This window comes from Sphaeramia orbicularis, chromosome 5 (assembly GCF_902148855.1).
Source record: "Sphaeramia orbicularis chromosome 5, fSphaOr1.1, whole genome shotgun sequence".
Taxonomy (NCBI): domain Eukaryota; kingdom Metazoa; phylum Chordata; class Actinopteri; order Kurtiformes; family Apogonidae; genus Sphaeramia; species Sphaeramia orbicularis.
This window is the reverse complement of record NC_043961.1, coordinates 36853460-36873451: the sequence shown is the minus strand read 5'-3', so window position 1 is coordinate 36873451 and position 19992 is coordinate 36853460. Positions and strand designations below refer to the sequence as shown.

General features: G+C 39.4%; 1 protein-coding gene across 2 annotated transcripts in view; it reads right to left on the bottom strand.

The window, feature by feature from the left end:
- col2a1b (collagen, type II, alpha 1b) overlaps positions 1 to 17297 on the bottom strand; it is a 49565-nt gene extending 32268 nt beyond the window's left edge. Inside the window, exons 1-15 of one of the 2 annotated variants that reach the window (XM_030133879.1) lie at positions 16969 to 17297; positions 13639 to 13848; positions 12031 to 12047; positions 11653 to 11685; positions 10851 to 10883; positions 10514 to 10567; positions 9271 to 9372; positions 7221 to 7298; positions 5174 to 5218; positions 4255 to 4308; positions 2458 to 2511; positions 690 to 743; positions 437 to 490; positions 262 to 315; positions 25 to 69 (exon numbers count right to left, since the gene is read on the bottom strand). In XM_030133879.1, the coding sequence (XP_029989739.1) occupies positions 25 to 69; positions 262 to 315; positions 437 to 490; positions 690 to 743; positions 2458 to 2511; positions 4255 to 4308; positions 5174 to 5218; positions 7221 to 7298; positions 9271 to 9372; positions 10514 to 10567; positions 10851 to 10883; positions 11653 to 11685; positions 12031 to 12047; positions 13639 to 13848; positions 16969 to 17056 (975 nt within the window). In that variant the 5' untranslated portion in view covers positions 17057 to 17297. The remainder of the gene's footprint in view (positions 1 to 24; positions 70 to 261; positions 316 to 436; positions 491 to 689; positions 744 to 2457; positions 2512 to 4254; positions 4309 to 5173; positions 5219 to 7220; positions 7299 to 9270; positions 9373 to 10513; positions 10568 to 10850; positions 10884 to 11652; positions 11686 to 12030; positions 12048 to 13638; positions 13849 to 16968) is intronic. The other variant, XM_030133880.1, reaches the window with a different exon arrangement.
- Positions 17298 to 19992: the final 2695 nt, after the last annotated feature.

The window sequence follows — 19992 nt, the reverse complement described above, 5'->3', positions numbered from 1 at the left end:
AGTATTTATGACAGAGATATTCACCATTGGTCCAGGGGCACCATTTTCTCCAGGAGCGCCAGATTCTCCCTAAACAGAAGAAAGATTTAGCAGGAAGCAAAAAGCAAATCAACTTAAATAAGTGACAGTAGCTCATTTTGATTCTGACCAGTTGTTGATTCAAAAAACGATCTATGTCAACCATCTACTTGTGGTTACATAAGAAAGTAGCCTTGCTGATAGTACCACACAGGAGCTAGCAAAAAAAAAAACAAAACCTACTTTAGCACCAACAGCTCCAGTCTCTCCCTTTGCACCATCAAGACCTGGATAACCCTAAAAACCAGAGGCCAAAGGTGCACAGTTAGAAAATCAGCAATATAATAAAAAATGGAGGAAAGAAACAAGACAACAAACTGCCAACAATTAATGCAGACAACATGGACAACGAACTCACTCTGTGTCCCTTGATGCCAGGCAGGCCAGGAGTTCCTGGGAATCCACGAGCTCCCTAAGATTTAACAGAAGAAATGGTGGAAGACGCTAACATGCAGATACAGGATGAACTTGAAACATGAAGATTTGAGCCAAATACTCCCCTTTAAGTTCAGAGGAATGCATATCTCATTTAATGCATATACTTTAAACAAACACCTATTAAATTAATCCTTCGATCCTTCAGATCACATGATCCTTAGTCTGAAACTCACCTGAGGTCCAGAAGGTCCACGCTCACCTGATTTACCAGGTTTGCCAGCTTCACCCTAAAACCACAAAGAAGAAAAATATCACAAATATATTATCATCAAATATTTAACCTTACATTTGGTTTTATATAACTTATGTAAAACCGACAGTTCCTTTTAAATAAACATGAATCGGCTGCTGTACATTTAATGTTAGCACCCCTAGTGGTGACATGTTAACATGGCATGTCTACTGCCATCATGTGGCTAGATGTAGGAGTTGCATTTTTGGGCTCTGATTTCTTTCTCACTTAAATACGCTGCAAAAAGGTCATTTCATATAGTCAAGATTGAAGGAAAAAAAAAAAAAATTTTGAATGCATCAGCTCTGGAGTGACCTACCCCTGGAGATAAGATGCACATGATAACTTCTGAAAAATGTATTTAAATCAACATGTTTTTATGTGACTTTAATATTTCCCCTCCATTTATCATTTTACTCAGCTGTTTGTGTTCTTATTTTACTTTTACTTAGAGTCAACTATTACTTTACCTCAGTCCTTTCAGTATTTTTATGTTTTTTCTCCTGTAATTGTTTTTATTCTTGTGATGTGATGTTGTCTCCCTCCCTCCTTTTTCAGTCTTTTAATTCTTATTGCTTTGACAATTTTATTATTGTTTATTGCCCTTCTCTTTTCTAGTTAATGATTGCTGCTGTTCTTTACGTTTTGTATTGTATCTTTTCTGGGGTCCACTTTACTTCATCTTTATCTAAGCTTTGATTTGTCTGTAATGGTGGCGCTGTTGCACATCTGACGATTGACTTTTCTCTCAGCTTTATGTTTTTGCTTTGTATGTCAAAACACATTGTAAACAGCTGTTTTTCATAGTGCTGTATAAATAAAATGATCATTATTATTATTATTATTATTATTATTATCATATTGCATATTGCCTGACAACATGGTGTAACAAATAGTATCAGCTCTTTCATTAAAAAAAAAAAAATAGGACCAATGGCCCTGTTGCTTCCCGGCACTTCCTGTCTTATAATGGGGAAATTTTTCAAAGTGGCACCAAATCCAGAATCAGAGCCGGATCCAAATAATTTCACTAACTTTTGTTGACATCATCATAAAGAAGCTGTATACCAAGTTTGAAGTCAATCAGAATTGTAGTTTCAGAGAAGAAGACAACTGAAAGTTTTGTAACGGACGACAGACGATAACAGATGATGGCGCCGGATGCTGCATGACGACAATAGCTTACAGCCTCTCAGCCGGTAAGCTAAAAACTGGTATGTGAAGGTATTAGACAGAAGTAAAAACTGACACATCTGTTAATAAATAAATAAATACTGGTGTCTGACATTAGGAGTAAAACTTCAGTAATTTGGTGAGAGGTTTATATATCTAATTAATACAGCATAACAAATGGTCTATTGTATTACCACTGACTATAGATAACTGATAAAACAAACACACCGTTTCAGTGCACCTTCCTGTTATAAAACATAGAAATAAAAACACTCCCTAACGGTGTTATGTTGTGATAGACAGACAGACAGACAGACAGACAGACAGACAGACAGATAGATAGATAGATAGATAGATAGATAGATAGATAGATAGATAGATAGATAGATAGAGAGGCCTCATGAGGCTTCTTTGTGTTTTAATGCTGAGTCAACTCTAAGGGGACAGTGCTGAGTCCTCTTGTCCTCGTCAGAGTTCCTACTTGTTATGTAATGTTTATTTTTTCACACATTCATAAATTTTTCACAGAGACTTACATCATCTCCGGGCTTTCCAGAAGGTCCAGGAGGTCCACGGGGACCCATGGGGCCCTATTAGCAAAAGAAAAAACAAGCACAGGTGAGACACAGTTACAACATATGTCCAACAGAGGGCAACATTGCACAGTAAAACCTCTGTGTAATAATTCAAAACGTATGGAGACGACTTTCCCTTCACTCACTCTGATAGAAAACATTCTTACAAGGAGATGCCAAATGAGATAAAGTATACACTAATGCACATGATTTTAATTATCATTCAAAACGTGTAAAGTGTGAATGTTACACAGGCAGATATTAATAATGCATTTGTAACCACATCAATCTAAAACATCTGACAGCTTTGGCACATATTAGTTGCATTAACTTGATTATCTGAAAGTACTTTGCTCTCTGATTACCATGCATATAAAAAGGGAATGACCACCTGCAAACAACACTAACAATTCTATTATACTTAAAGACAGTATTTGTTTTTTTAATCATAAAAAGCAGGATTTACAGCCTAGATTAGTCTAATAGCTGCATCAAATACTTTATTATCCTTTCCTAGAATCCATCGCACGCTAAGTTACTTGGTTCAGTTTCTCTTTCTGCCTGTCTGTGTCTTTTTCAGCTTGCCTTCTCTCTTACTGTGCATTCATATGTCACTTTTTGTTAAACTTAAATGACATTCTTTCTCTAATCAGTCTGGGTTTAACAGAATGAGTAGGAAAGAGAAAAAAACACTACTCAGAAAAATGAAATTCAGACCAACAACAATATTAGGCATTGTCCAATAGTTCAATTAAGGACATATCTCCGGTGATTTTGTTGAATTTATTTAACTAATTACTAAGGCTAAAAGTATTCCTGGACTTCACTAACACTTTGTCTAAGGTGTGACCCTTCTACAACTGTCAGGTTAATTTCTGGTGGGAGGCCTGATTTTAATCACTCATAATGAAGTACTGGAACAATTTTAAAGAAGACGGCACCTCCGAGTCTGCTTTTCTAAACTCCACATGAGCAGATTAGCACAGCAGTGGGGAGACCCCACAATGTCTACCTGCTGAGGGAAAGAGAAAGACACAGGGGAACTGTCTAATTTCTAGAAGCTTTCAAAGACAAAAATACAAGGGGTGAAAGGTAGACAGAGAGGGAAGTGAGGAAGAATAGTAAAAACAAGCCTAAAACTATAAAGAGTAATTATAAAACAGAGTGTCGAGGGGTGTAAACTCAAGACTTCCAGGATTTGTTTGTTTTTTTGTTTTTTTTTTCACATCCTCACAAGTGTGCAAAAAAGCCTGTACAAAAATACTCGTGACAAACAGTCTGGTGTCAATGAGGAGATGGGTAAAACAGGCAGGAAAAATTATTAGGAAACCAAAAAAATCTGCTTTACACAGAGCAAAAATGCAGTGATATTAGCTGGTTCTGACAGCAGCACAGATTTGGTGTAAGATCTGCACCCTTTTACTGACAGATAAAAACATGAAAGTGATTAAGTGTGAGCTTTCATGGTTAGTTTTCATCACATTTGTGCTCTGAGTACACAAGATAGGTGCGTCTTCCTTTAACATGTGTTTCACTAACTTCAGAGTGCCCATTTACAGGAGCGGCCAAGAAAGCAAAACAGACAGAGATCAGATCAGAGGGTAAAGATGAGGGGGAAAAGAAGAGGGGCTGATAAAGGAAGCCTGGAGGGGATGAGAGACACCTGAGGAGTGTCTGACAACAGAGAAAGACTAAGGATAAAACCCTGAAGAGTAGGCTATGAAAGAAAAAAAAAGATATGCACTGTGGGATACTCACAGCTTGTCCGGGCTCTCCAGCCTCTCCGGGGTTGCCTTGGAAACCTTGTGGGCCCTGGGATGCAAAAAAGAAACAGATGATGAGAGATGACAAGAGTGAAAAACAGATAATTATATCCAGTGGCTAAAGGGGGTGAAGTAAAAAAAAGGGTTTTAGTGTTGATCTATGACAGTGAACCATACTAAAGACAGTTTATATAGTGAATGCCCATGGTATTTGTAGCAAACATTACATTACAGATAATGCAATTACATTTCTTTGCATTATAAAACTAATTTACTGTTAGTTTATGTTTCATAATGCATCTTCTCAAAATGATTACATGTTCAGTCTCTTTTGTCTGTGTCAGTGTTAAATAGTCTAAATAAGACAAACTTGTCCAAGGAAACATCTCAAATGTTGGCTCAGGGTGACTAAACCATCAAGTTCAGGCAAGTCAGCTGGCACTGACTACAACATAATAGCTTTCCTCTGGAGAATGAAGGTGCAGGTAGAGCTTAGTTGCAGGCAACAGGGGGGTGGGGGTGTAAGCCCAGCAGGCTCTGTTAGAGGTAAATTGTCAGGTGTTCTACAGTGTGTCTGGGCTGTGGCATTGGAAAAAGCCCTGGAGCCGGCAGCTGGGAGACAAAAGTACTCTCCATGTGCCATCTTCCTCCGGAAAACAGCAGATGCTTGCAGTTAAAGCAGAGATATTGTAAATATTTGACACTTTGAGTTTACGGTGTGCTGTTCTGCAAAGTGGCTGAGTGGTCATTATGTGGTCACTGTTAAATCTGACCAGAAGATGCAGACGAATCAGCAATTCAGTTGGAATAGTTGGAGGTTTAGCCTAAAGTTTGACGTGTCTGACAACAGCCCGGGTTTTGTCTACAGGTGCATCTGATTTGTGTGTTGTCTGTGGTCTACAGGAGGTACTTACAGGTGATCCAGTGGGGCCAGGTGGTCCTCTGGGACCCATAGGGCCCTGAGGGAAAGAACAGAGACAAGAGACACAACATCAGGATAACCACCCACAATCACATCCTTCAGCTACACACACATTTGTAACTGGACAAATACATCAAAAAGAGAATTGCACAAATGTTTTACAAATTTTCAATTCCGACTGTGAATGTTGAAAGGAAAATCTAGCTCTCGTCCACTTGGATTCTGTCAGAAACTATAAAAAATATCGCCTGCTTTCTCCCCAAAGCTAAAACTCAACAGCTCTACTTGTCAAGTCCATAAATCGTTTAAAATTCCACAGTGGCATTCAGATTTCTTTTTCTCTCTATCTCTCTCTTTTCACTTACTTCTCTCATTTTTTTCCCCACCCGCTGTGTGTTTCTGTAGTTCAAAGGTCACCAGTGGCAGTGCTATAGTTTTAAATAGCATGACTGAACTCCACATGACTTCTTACATGTTGACATAGAGTGAAAAACAACACAACATGCCACTGTTCGGTTTCAAATGTCTTGTTACACTTTCAAAAGGTCGCCATCGAAAACAAAAGGTGACATTTCTTGAACTAAATTCTCTGAGTGTGAACTAATCTGCTTTGCGGGGGCTTCTGGCTGAAATCACACGTCAAAGTAATTTTTACTTGAACTTTATGCATCACTGGTCAACGAGGGAAAATCACATTCTCTGGAGGTGATGAGCCAAATCAGTTCATCTTTTCCTCTTTCTAACTGCTGTAGTTTCTCACCCACATTCAAAGAGAAAATTAGCTGTAAAAGAACTGATGCCACTATAAGATTTGCTGCCCAGTTCTTCAATAAAAAAACACATCTTAACTCAGATTACTTGTGACATCTTTCCTCTAAGAGAAAAAAAAAAAAACACCTTTTAGTTTTACTGCTAGAAACCCTAATTTCAGAGTCATGATTATGCTGAAAAAAATCAGGTATGGCGGCCCAAAAAAAGAAAAAAACAGCATAGCACAGCACAGTGGTCCTCAGATGCGAATGAAAGTCACCTTTCAGTGGGTGTGGGAAGGCTTCACCACAGTGGGTAGACTTATCAATGAGCCTCTATATATGACTGACTTAAATGTGTGTTTGAGGGGACATGCATATGTGTGTGTTTATTCAGTAAGAGTGTTGTTTGACTGTTTTAGGTGGAGTTTCATGGTAGCTTTTAGTGTTTAGTGTGACTTCACTGCTTCTTGCCCCAGGAGGCTGGCAAACAGCACAGTAAGTTTAGGCCGACTGTAAAAACGGGCCCAGCGTTGCGGTGAGACAGGACAGTCAGTGTGAGCAAAGCCTCCTAGACTGCTGCTAACTGTGGGGATCTGATCAAATCCAGTCCCCGTCCTGGTGGCTAAAAACCTCTGTTGGGTTGAGGTACTGCCAAACTCCTCTGTGGCTCTCTAAAACAACCATAGCTCCCAGTCTGCTTCTCGCTCCATTTCAGGCAACCTGCCATGCCAGTTAACTGACGGCAGCAGCGGTTTTCCATGGGCTTGAAATATGATGCGGATCAATGCCTGTTTCCTCCGTTTATAAAAGTACTCCTCTGTACTCCATGTGAGGTGTTCATTTTCCATTGGGAGAGCAGAGTGTTCTTTTCTCCAACACTGCAAGACAGTTTCATCCCTTTCATCTCTCAAAACTCTCAAAAAGGATGCTTCATATCACCGCAACTAGTCTTGAAACAGTAGTCGTTTCTTCTCGTCCTGGATGATTGTAAATCCTGTTTGTGTATCTCCTCTCCCAATGAAGAACAGTGATGTCCATTTTGTAGTCTTCTTGTAAAATAACCAAGCAGTTGTTCCAAGCTGTGTCTGTTCCGCTCCATAAATGTTCAAAACACACCTCTGCAGCCACCGGTAGCTGTTCAGTTTTTGTTCACAGACGCTTAATCAGAATCAGAGATGCTTCATCTTGATGTTGAACCCTCCAAAGCTGTAGCATCCCAGATTCACAAGCAGCCGACCCTATAAAAGAATATGGCAGAAGCAGAAGGTCTCATCATCGCTCGCTCACCATTGGTCCTTGCATCACACCCATCTGTGCGCCGCCAGCCTTCTCGTCGAAGCCACCAGCCATCTGAGCAGCGAAGTTCTGTAAAAGGTAAGGTAGAAGACATGAATACACAAATATATGAGCAGAAACTGAGCATCCATTTTAGTTTATACAGGGTTCCTACAGGTTTCAACAAGTTACATTTAAGACTTTTTAAGACCTTTTTCAGACTACAGGGAGGGTGAAAAGTAACTAGGCATTAGAAATTGCTTATAGAATTTTTAGTATCACTGAAGTCATGACAAAAACATTTTTAAACAGACAGCACTAATGGGGATTTCTTATTTTCTTGTTGTCTTATCCCAGATGACATCCTTCAGAAGGTTGTTCATTCCATCCCTGACCATTTGAGGAAACTGGTTGACACCCCCGGTGCTTATGTTGAAATATGAAAATTTACTTTCATTTTCCCATGTCATAAAGAACATGTATCCTTTATTTCATTAAATTTGTAATAGGAATATGGATTTTATAACCAATTTTCTAATGCCTAGATACTTTTCACCCATCCTGTACTTTGAACAGATTTTAATGTCCATTTCACAGCCTATTTTACCAGCAAAAATTCATGACTCCTAGAATTTAAGAAAATGTATTTATTTACTCAAAAGTCTTGATTCCCACCGTTCTGAGTCATTTCTCAACGTGGGCTGCAAAGTTAGTGATAATTGGCTCCTAATTTCAATATAAATTATTGGGTTGGAACAGGAGTAACTGAGTAGACTAACGTTACTTTTTTTGCGGCATGGACATTTCCCAGACACATTTAAACACAACACAGCAAATAAGTTCACAGCAATATAACTTAAGACCTACCATATCTAATGTAATACCTTTTAAAGACTTTTTAAAAGTATTAAATGCAGATTTGTAAATTCAAGACTTTTAAGACTTATTAAGACCCTGCAGGAACCTGTATACAGTCTCGGAAAAAATTATAATACCATCAAAAGTCATCAAAACTATGGTTATGCAATCAAGTGCAAACTCCTGTGTGTATCACGTGACTAAAACAGACAGAAAAGATAAACATTGAATGCCTAAAAGCACTGTTTTTGTGAGTACAATGCCATAGCTACAGATGTAAGAACTGAAGTGATTTTGGTTATTATCAAGAAAACCATGGAAAATGGATAGATATTAGCACTGAAATTAAACTGTTATGAGCTATTTTTGTTGTTATCATTATATTTGTCCAAACAAATGTACCTTTAGTTGTACCACGTATTAAAATGAAAAAGAAATTGAAGAAAACAAGGGTGGTCTAATAATTTTTTCCACAACTGTATATATGTCACTTTGCTCTAATGGGGCTTTAGGCCAAATTGGCACAAAACCACCTTCAAAAAATAAGACTCCAGGATGATAATACTTCACATTTCACAGACTTCAAAAGTGAACTTGAACTATGTCCATGATGTATCACAAGACAGTACTAATATGAAACATGACTGGCGAGTTTCAGCAATACTGATGTGTTTATCTTAGAAGCCAAAATGGGCTGTTTTTGATTTGCAGACTTTGGAGGATGCTGTGTCATTTTGGCAAAAAAAAAGTACCATCAGTTTTAAGTGACTGTCAACAGCCGAGTTTATTATGTAAAAACCTGGGCAGACAGAGGAGGCGGAGGGCATGTGAACAGTTTTCATCTCTCTCCTTCACAAAGACTTTCCTTGTTTTCGTCTTAAAAAAGCTCCTTCTCCTCCCCTCCCCATGTCTATCTTACTACCTCCTGCCCTTCCACCTCCTTTTCCCTCAGTCACCTCCTCCTTTTCTCCTGCAAAGAATGACAGGCATTCTATCTATTCTCTCTCTCTCTCTGCATCACTGTTGTCTCCCCATTGCCGGTAATTTCCCACATCTTTTGTGTTCTTGTATTCTTTCAAAGCCTCTTCCCTGCTCCCTTTTACCATTCTCTCTGCTAATTCTACTCATTCTTGGCCTTGCAATAGTGATCGACCTCTCGACTCCTATGCTAAAAATCCACTCCTACTTGTCATGGGATACTTACTCCACCAAGGCCAGGAGGCCCATTAGGTCCTGGAGGTCCAGGGGGTCCGGGGTTTCCGGGGGTGCCAGGCTCACCATCTCGGCCACGGGGGCCAGGACTTCCCTAGGATCAAGAGAAAATATAAAAACTATTTACAAAAAAGTATATGAAAACCAAAAAAGTGTCTGTAAGTTACATTTCTTATTCTGTTTGAAAGATAAAATAACAAAAATCTATAAAAAAAATGACACAAAAAAGTAACAGGTAATAAGTAATTAACATAAAACATACAATACGATTTTGAAGGTGTGCTGAAAAAGTGTTGAAAAATAAATCATTAAAAGCCAAAATGACTTGACATTCTTGCTGTGTGCCAATATTTGGGTCCAAAAGTCCTTCACATAAATCATTACACAGTTTCTGGCAGACAATACACTTGGATTACATCTGTCAGATACTGTTGACAGAAGCCTAATGCTCAGTTGACTCTTCTCCAAACTGCAATTCTCCCTATAAATAAACTTAACTACACCCCACCTGCTGGTGAGAATGATGAGAAATTAAGGTTATCTTTTAGAAGTCAACCAAATTGGATATCAAAGGGGTAGATAAACACTTAAATGAACTGAAGCAAACATATTTTTAACCTTAAGGTTACTTGCTGATGATTTATTGGGCCGAATCAGGCTACCTGAAATACCTCTGTGCATGTAGTGACATATTACCCTGTAAGGGAATCTGGAACAAAGAATGCGCTGAGCATCTGAAAGGCTGCTGAACAGATATGCAGAAAAATCTACCTGCTTTGTGCTTAAATATTCATAAACAAAACGACTACACAACATAAACTGTCTACCCGCAGCCATTATCACACAGAAGTCTTGTCACATTAAAGCAACGATCAAAGCAAATGTAGTGATTTCCCACACTGAGTGACAGAGGCCTGGACTGAGAAGTGAAGGTTTACATTATGAGTCTCCAACAGTCCCACATCTGTTAAACAACCCAGACCTAAGCAGACCACACGGTCTAATGGAAATGACACATGACCACTTAGAGCGAGACACTCAATGAAAGCCTACCATTCTGTAGACCTGCAAGCTACGGCAGATCCTCCATCCCCATAACCGCCCCCAAAGACCCACAGCTATCAGATTCAATAGGACATACTGTGCCTCTGAACGGAGCAGAGAGGAGGACCCGTTTTTTTTTAAAGGGTCAAAGTGAAAAAATGAATTTCTGTTTTTTGACATGACCAACTGACCTTCTCTCCCTTTTCTCCTCTTGATCCACGTGGTCCTTGCTCTCCTGGTGGGCCCTGGTTGAAAAGGACACAATAAGGTAGTCAGTATCCTCAGGTGATATTCCTACTATGAGTGAGCTAAAGAAACAGCTGTAGCTTGTCAACTTTTACGCCTTATGTCAGTCATTTCCATTTCCTGTCAGTGTACCCACCACTTAAATTTAATACCTTTGCTCATAAGGTTACACTTTGGGAAATCTACTTCTATCTTCAGATGAAGCCTGACAGAAACCTAACTGCATAAACAAAAGTGTAAATATGAATTCATCAAAATGTAAATGCTGGAATTGGAGCATACCATTGGGCCGGCTGGTCCTCTTGGTCCTACAACCTGAGCAATCCAGCAGAAGACAACAGAGAAGACAGCATCAGTATTATTATATCATTAAAGTGAATGGTGTAAAAAAAAAAGACACATTACAAAAGTATAAGAATGTAGGTTGCATCTAACTTATAAAACTTACTTTTAAAGTTCACATATGTAATTCAAATGGATCTTTTAAAGATGTGTTAGCATTCTATAGAAATGAAAGCTTGTTTGTGATTTTGAGAACATTTAAAGCTTACTTATACCAGATGTATTTGCAAAAGTAAGGTTTTGATCTCCTTGCACTACGGGGGAAACATTATCTTTCTGCCATCAGAGCTGAGTTGTTAATTGTTAATCTCTTCAGGCAAAGCATTGCAAGAAACATACAATAAACAATGCCTTATTTCCTGCCATGAACTCTGATTCCCTCAGAGGGGTAAAGCATTTCCAGGTGCAGCGCTGCAGCAGCAGGGAGCTCTTCTCTCTCTCTCTCTCTCCAGTGGCTGCATGAGAATCTTTTGGAGGGATTGTATGCAGATCTTATTGTGCTTGGCTGTCTTCCTGACGAGTGGGCTAAACGTGCCGCCTGTCTCTCTCTCTTTCTCTAACTTCCTCTTGCTTTCGTCTACTAGCAGTATGCAATCTCTGAATTCATCACTCCTAAATACCAAATGATTCATTTTTTCTCTTAAGAATAATTTAACACACCTCTAGAACAAGATTTATTCTGTACCAGGTTTTTATTTTGTGAGAGGTTCTCCCACTTATGACACTGAAAGCATCAACTTACATCGGTAATGTCTCCAGGTTCTCCTTTCTGACCCTGATATTTAAAAGGAAAGACAATAATAATGAGACAGAAGGAAAGATAAGACACTTTTCAGAAAAGTAGCCACCGTAAATAACATGACAATCAGTAACTCCGACACTATTATTAGACACATAAATATGGCACACAGTGTGAGAGAGGAAATAACTATTATCCGTCTGGCAAAGCTACCAAAGCTCTTTCACATCAAAGTCTCATCTAAATCCATAAACTACAGGGCCCTCGTGCAGCACCTGATAAGAGTCTGGGACAGATACACATGTAATTGCTGGTGCCAGGGAGCTTCATTTCACAGACACATTCACAGTAACACAGTCACTAATGCACACAGCGTCTCACCTTAGCTCCAGGTGCTCCTGTTATGTGGGTGAGAGCAGCATGGGGGGGGAAACAGACCACAGTTAGCCAACAGATTACACAATAAGAGCACATAATGGTCCCACGGTACTGCAATTCTCAAAAACCCCCACCTAAAATATGCTAATTTAACTGTTCTTTCTTAAAACTACTCTGCAGAACACCACCACTTCATAACTATGGTACCCAGAAAGCCCATCAGGTTTGAAAAAGTGTTGGCTAAGTCACCATCTTAACAGTGGGTAAAAGCAGAAGCAAAGCTGCTGAAGATAAAAGGGTCAGAAAGAGAAGAAAGGACAGTCAATAGTCTGTGTAAAGCGTACAGCTCCACTACATTAAGTCTAATATTAGGTGTTTTATCTTTCATTTTATGTCTTTTGCATTATGGAGAAGTTAGTTAAAGCATCCTAAAACCTCGGCATTGTTAGGTAGAACAATGTCTATAGATAATTATATGTAGGTAGGCTATCATTTTAAAAGATTTTGCATAAGTTTAACACAGTAAGTGAAATTTGGCACCAATATCATTAATGCTATACCTTTTCAGTACCAATTTTTTGTGATAAAATATCTTCTCAAGTTCTGAAGTGTGAAAACTACTAGAAATTGAGTTCTTTGTAATCTAATCCAATCTAATCTAATCTAACGTAATCAAGTATAATATAATATAATATAATATAATATAATATAATATAATATAATATAATATAATATAATATAATATAATGCCTATACCATTAATGTATTGCATTAGACAGATTCAATTCTCAGAAAGCAAGAATAAAAATCTGACATAAGCTTCACTGACTACATTTGTACTTTTTCATACTTAAGGCTATGGACAGATCCAATGAAGTACTGAGACTGGATAGCCAGACAGTCTTTCAGTACAGTAGTCAGTTACTCAAGATAGTAAAGCAGTTTATTTTGCCTTAAATTAATGAGTATTCTGTAAAGCAATTTATCAACAGGCATGCACCGTAAACAGTGACACATCTGATTTCACTCATGCTCCTCAATCAACTTTGTTTATATTTCCAGAGCTGTTCAACACTGTGTGGATACTGGGCTCCTTGTGCATCAGGAGGCTACGACAGTTTTAAATGTGGCAAAAAGCTCCTTCAAAAATCCTCAATAGAGTGTTTTTTGACATCAGAGCTGCAGAAATCCACAGAGAGGATATAGTGGAGAAATGTGAGGCTGTGTCTGCTTGACTGAGGTATTTCCTTAATGACTCCCACATGTTTTCATGATACTAAGAGTAGCAGAGAGTATTCAAACAAGATGGGGCCAAGGTGAGCCAGCTATGGAAAAATGACGTTGAGGTAGCATTTCAGTGAAATCTGCTCAGATGTGTCAGTGTTGCGTATTTGTTATCATATGTTTGCTTTGGGGATAGAAAACTCAGACTTGTGAGTCAAATCAAAGGATGACATATAAGCCTGGTTATCTACAAAAGAAAATTGTAGTAGCCATTGAAGGCCAACCTTTGATTCGTATCAATGTGACCGGAGTCCTTTTCCCCCCAAAGTAAACATGACTTCATACAGTAATTTATTTATGAAAGGTGTGAGATAAATAAATTACGACCAATGGGTGGAGATGTATCAGCTGCGCAGATGGGGCAACACTCTCCAAATGGGATTTCAGGTTTGGGACAGTCTTTTAGCTCCTCGCAGACAATTTCATCACACAGGACGGTTCCAGTGTCACACACACAGATGCGACAAGGCTCTGGTTTCCATACGTCCTTGTCGCTATAGCGTTGTCCGTCCTGTATACAGCTAAAAGCATCCTCCTCTGTGTAAGATCACAGTAAGGTACACAGGTAGGTAAGTGTGGAGGGGGGAAAAGATTATACATCAGGTATGAATAACAGTGCAGTATGTTACTAAATAATAATAAATCATTCAAATTAAAACATGAGTGAAACATGAAGCAAACCAGACATTGTTTTGTTCAGGTGAGAATCACCTATGTACTGATTTAACAGGTGCATCAGTGGAGTAAGAAATATGAGCAAATGAGAATGTACACAAACAAATATGAGCATACTTGAAAGGCTCGAAAATAAAAAAGAAAAATCCCAAATCTTTCCAGATGGTAAGAGCGCTTATCTTTTTTAAGCTATACATACAGTTAACCACAAAATGAAATGACTGGAACTGGTGGCTCAATCCTTTTTCTACACAAGATACTTGGCAAAACAAAGATTAGTCATCTTCTGCTTTACAATCCAAGACAAATCTTATAATAACTGGTGAAATCACATTATTATTTTTTTTCCAACAACAACCTCCACAAACAAAACAAATCCTCTGCTATTATTCCAGATATACAGTAGCTGCCAAAACTGAGCTCATTAAGTGAACTACTGGAGCATGCAACCTCCAACACTACCACTAAGAGGCAGTACAACATCAAGGATTGGAGCATCAAAGTCAAGCTGAGTAAGACCTGCAGGAAACTTCCAATAATTTCACAGGAGCCTGAGACCATGTGCCTGAATTCCTCCACATGTTAAATATAGGGCTAGTTTACATTGAGGGAGACACCCTAATTTACCCTAAAGGAGACAGACGATGCATTCAGCAAAAGTTTGGACCACAGCTCAGCAAAGAGAGCTCAGCGCAAAGTGATGGAGGAGGGGTAGGCCTATGCTTCAATACATGTACTGTACTTAGTCTAAATTGCCCCACTCACGAAAACTCAACAATGACTTGCAGGTAATTAAACATATTCCAGGTCATTTTCCAGTTGGGCAGTTCACTCATAAGTCAACAGAAGGCCAAACACTTGTTCAAAGAAATGCACTGACTGGAGCCACTGAACCTGTGCCGGAAAGTCAAAGAGTTTGACGCACCAAAATAAAGGCCTCAGGGTACAGACTGCTCTGAGGGTGAGAGGACAAGGGGCATGTACAGTAGGTATATTTACCTTTGAGCCCTGCTTAAGTCTAGGTAACCGAACGGACCCCAGCACCAATGAATGAGGTCTTTCTGGAAAGGGACAGAGTGGGCAATTCACAAACTATGGCCTTGGATAAACATTGGGGGGCACATTTTAAACCCCATCTGGAAGCCATAGCTGTGTCCTATACCAGTACAAACACGTCAGAGGAAAGCTTTCATGCACATACCTTGCAGTTTTGACATTTCGTTTTACAGGCTTGGATGTACTGTCAAAAGCCTGCACCTGTCCTTTCCGTGGCCCAAAACTGACAGATTCCTCTGATTTTGTAGGACAGGAGCTGCTCTATAAACTCTATAAACTGAAGAGCTCATAGAGGAGGCTTTTCATCACAGTTTCCTCTTCCATGTGTTGGCAGCCATACTGTTTCTCAGGGGATTCAAGTTGATAAAGTGAAGCAAGGTGGTCTTAGATATTAGAGTGAAGTCAGGAATATCTCTCTGTTTAGTAAGACTTCGTTGCCAGTTTAATTAACTTTGTGGCCTATATGAAAGGTCTATTAGTGGCATCCAAATTTGATAAGCTCCAGAGCTCAGGGCCGCTCAAAGGTTCTGAGCAAGGGTCACAATCAGACTTTTTCACGAGTTCAGATTCTACCAGAAAAATATGCCTCTACTTGACTGAGAGGGAAATAAAGGCTCGCATTATATCTGGGGGCCTACGTCTTTGAAAGGGTAACCTGAGACTGGCAGTTACTTTAGTACTTTTGCTTTGGCATGAGTATTTCTCTCTAATTCTCAGAACTCAAACACTTAACTGAATTACTGCATACAGAAAATACTGCTCTTCTTAGAATCCAAATAATAGAGCCCCATCTTATGATTTTCCGATCACCTCTCTCTTGCACCCTGGCTCTGTCTCACTCTGGGCTGACTGTCACAGCTTATGGGTAATCTTTTAAGCAGATGGAAACCCTGAAATCATATGGAACATTATTTCTGGCTCCAATCTGCTGGAATACCTTGATTCTCAAATGTCTCTTGCGGATACTAAAATCAATAATGATGACAAATAATCCCAACCCAATTTCAAGCAAAAAAAAATCCCAGACACAGTAGACACACTGCAGGTACAAAGAACATAAAGTCCAATTGCTAAGGGAATGGCTGTTAAAATAAACACTGCAAAAATATCTTTTATGGATATTTTGGTTATTAGTCCACATCTTTGCTCCAACAAGCCAGGATTCGCCTGGATGCCCTCTGACAGTAATGGAATGTGAACGTTTTTCACCAAAGGCCCTTGAGCCTGACCACCTTTCACTTTTTGCCCATCCCCTCCCCCTCTCACCCTCTGCATTAAGTGGATATGCAGTTAAAAGGAGAGCCCCTGAAGGCCCATAAAGCACCCACAGGTGTCTGACAGCGCAACTTTGGAAAGAAGAGCGAGTTAGAGTAAGGCTACAGTTAAAGGGTCTGGATAAAAATAAAATAATTTTCACGTTCAGGTTCAACAAAAATGAAAAACTCTCCAGACAGAAAAGTTACTTGATTAAAAACAGCTCCACATAAGTTTAAAAAAAAAAAAAAAAAAAAAGCACAAAGGGCTCCAGCTTTGTGCGCGCAATTTTGCGTAAAGGTTCCAGATCCCTCCATCACTTTTACGCACGTCCATAGTCGGAATATATCTTGGTTTCTCACATAAACGTCAGTGCAAATTCATTGTCACCGCTGTTGTTAAAGCGAGTGTCCACAAATATTGGCAGTCACACTCCTCATAATGCAACAAAGTAGAAAAACAGTCTATGCGCAAAAGGTGCCAAACGATCACCAAATAAGTTCAAATAATAAAACAAAAACACAAATGATTCACAGAGCAGGTGCTGTGCCTACAAGATGCCAAGATCAAACTTCTTGGTTTCTATTATGGAGGAAAATGCTGCATTCAATGTAAAACTTCTGACAACTTTTCCTTACTCTAGCTTTTGGAGATAAATAAAACTTCACTTACGGTCGTCCTGACATCTCACAACGGCTAATAGACAGACTTGGGTTGCTACAAGTAGCAGTAAAGTCCTGGAATCCATAAAGCTGAACATGTCTAAATATTAGACATGCAGGGCCCTTGAGGGAGAAAGAAGGGTGCGAAGGGAGCAGAGGCTTCTCTCAGTATTTAGTGTTTGTGTCCCCAGTAACTAGAGCCGAACCATTCGACATTCACCCTTCCCAAAACCGATGGAGGAATCCAGCGGCAGGAGCCTGACCTGCAGCACTAACTCAGCACCGACCGCTTCAGGCCAGACGCTGTAGTTTTATGTCCCCGTTGCCTTCAATGAATCTTCGTATATTCCCAAATATCAGTCCGGCCCCTTACCCCCTGTCAAGCTGAAATCTGAGCCCCGTTTCCCTCCCATTCTGTCTCCCAGGTTCCATTATTCCTGTCTCTGGCCACTCCCTCCCCCACGTGCTGCTACTGAACCCACAAAACTCCAACTTTTTTCGCCTAAACTCCAGTGCCCCCCCCCCCCCCCCCCCCCCCCCCCGCGAGCGTCCCTCCTCCTCCTCCTCCTCGTTCATCGAAAGCATAATGATGGCAGAACCATCATCCACCGTCTCCTCACGCGTTTTTGTTATGACTGAGACCTGTGTGGGATGAGTCAGACTGGACTAGACTGTAAGAGGGTCTACGAGGGGTCATGATGGGTGGACCACATAAGGAGCAAAGAAGGATCCCCTCACCTGGCAGTACAGTGAATGAAGACACATGTGCTAGTGATGGGACTGTTGGCTCTTTGAAGGGAGCCGTTCACTGAAAAGAGCCGTTTAAAGACTGGCTCTTTTATGTTTTATGCATTATTTTGAAACACCAATGTTTTAATGACTAAATAGGCTACATGTGGTGATTGACATTACATTTTAAAGGTGTTTAATTGGCGCGGCAGTAAATCTTATCTTACCGTAAAAAAGAATAGTTAGTTCAAATGTGTGGGTAAATACAGGACATGAGAGGTGACATTTGGCAAATGCTGGAATTTGACCAAAAACATCACGGTACATTATGTGGACTAGTCTGTAGCCTACAAATGAAGAAGAAAATAAAACATTTTCTTATGAAATAACATTTTATTCTCCTCAAAACAAGAACAATAAATGTGTGTAAACATATGGAAAAAATTGCACAAAACACAACAGTGATTAATCACTGCAATTACAGTACTTAAATACCTGAAAAACTGTTGTGCAAATAAAATGCTTCAAGTAACATTGCAAAATACCTGATATCTCTAATGTAAATATCAAAATGATACCACATTAGGAGTTCTCTCACTTCTGCTCTGTATATAAAGCCAGTGCCTCTCCAGTGATGCTAAATTGACAGGCAATCGGACACTCCCTCCTTTAAAAAAATAAAATAAAATAAAAAAATGAACGGCTCTTTACAAAGACTCGATTCCCATTGTTCGTTTCAAAGAGCCTTCAAAAGATTCGATTCGTTAGTGAACGTCACATCACTAACATGTGCAGTAAGTGCATAAATCTAAAGTTTCGACACAAGTGTTCAGAGAACACAAACCTCCACCAAGCACCCCAAACTGTGCATGTGTGGACACTTTCAAGGTTGTTCAATACAGCAGAAAAAGTTGAAGCTTGGTACCAGTCATGTGTATGTCAAATTATATTAAATTCCAATTAATATTTGTTGAGTTATAATGAAAAACGTGTCGTAAATGGGATTTTCAATGTTAAATTCAAACGTCCACAGAGTCCACATTCCACAGTGGATGTGGAAAATTTTGTGCCAGAAAAAAGATATTGTTCTAAGCTACAGGTGTATCAAATTGGAGGCGATTTGGTGTTGTTTTGAATTTTTTATGAATTTTCAAAAATTGCTCAATGATGAGCGATAGGAAAATTTGACATTTTGTGACCTTGCTGTGACCTTGAACTTTGGCCTGCTTGGCTCAAAATTTAATGGGTTGGTCCCAGGGCCTAGGCCTATCTGTGGGTACAATTTGATAAAGATGGTTGTAATAGTTTTCCCGTAAAGTTGCAAACAAACAAACAAACAAACAAACAAACAAACAAACAAACACACAAAGCAAAGTGATCACAATACCTCTTGGCGGAGGTAACCAGAGAGCATAATTTTAATGCATAAAGTCATTCAAGTTCAGTTATTTAGAAAAGTATCTTACAGGCTACTTTATGTATCATGTTACCTGGTTATGAAATATCATTATCTGAACCCACTTTATCCTCACGAGGGTCACGGGGGTCGCTTGGAGCCTATCCCAGCGAAGGCTGGGTACACCCTGGACATTTTGCCAGTTCATCACAGGGCTGACATATAGAGACATATAGTACATATATACAGTATATATACAGTATATAGTACCTGGAGAGAACCCATGCAGACATGGGGAGAACATGCAAACTCCTGCAAACTCCACACAGAAAGGTCCCACTCCCCATCGACTGGTGTTGGAATCGAACCCAGGACCTTCTTGCTGTGAGGCACGAGTGCTAACCACTGCACCACCGTGTCGCCCATTATGAAATAGTTTGGCCAAAATATAAATGCTCCCCTCACAAGAAAATCATGTCATTGATAAAACTGATTCACAATTATTTATTTATGCTGACAGGTTCTATGAGATGTCATAATGAGTGAACATCTGCACCACTTAGGGTTCGTACAGAGCAAAGATGGGTTACCTCACCTGATGGTGCAGTGAATGAAGGCACATGTGCAATAAGTGCATAAATCTGAAGCTTTAACACCAGAAAGTATGATTATTTGGTTTGAATGATATTAAAGCTTAAAGTCATTGAAGTTCAGTTATTTAGAAAAGTATCTTACAGGCCACTTTATGTATTATGTTACCCAGTTATGAAATTGTTTGGCCAAAATATAAATGCTCACCTCACAAGAAAATAATGTCATTGATAAAACAGATTCACAATTATTTACTCATGCTGACAGGATTTATGAGGTATCATCATGGGTACGTCTACTCCAGACAGGGTTCGTACA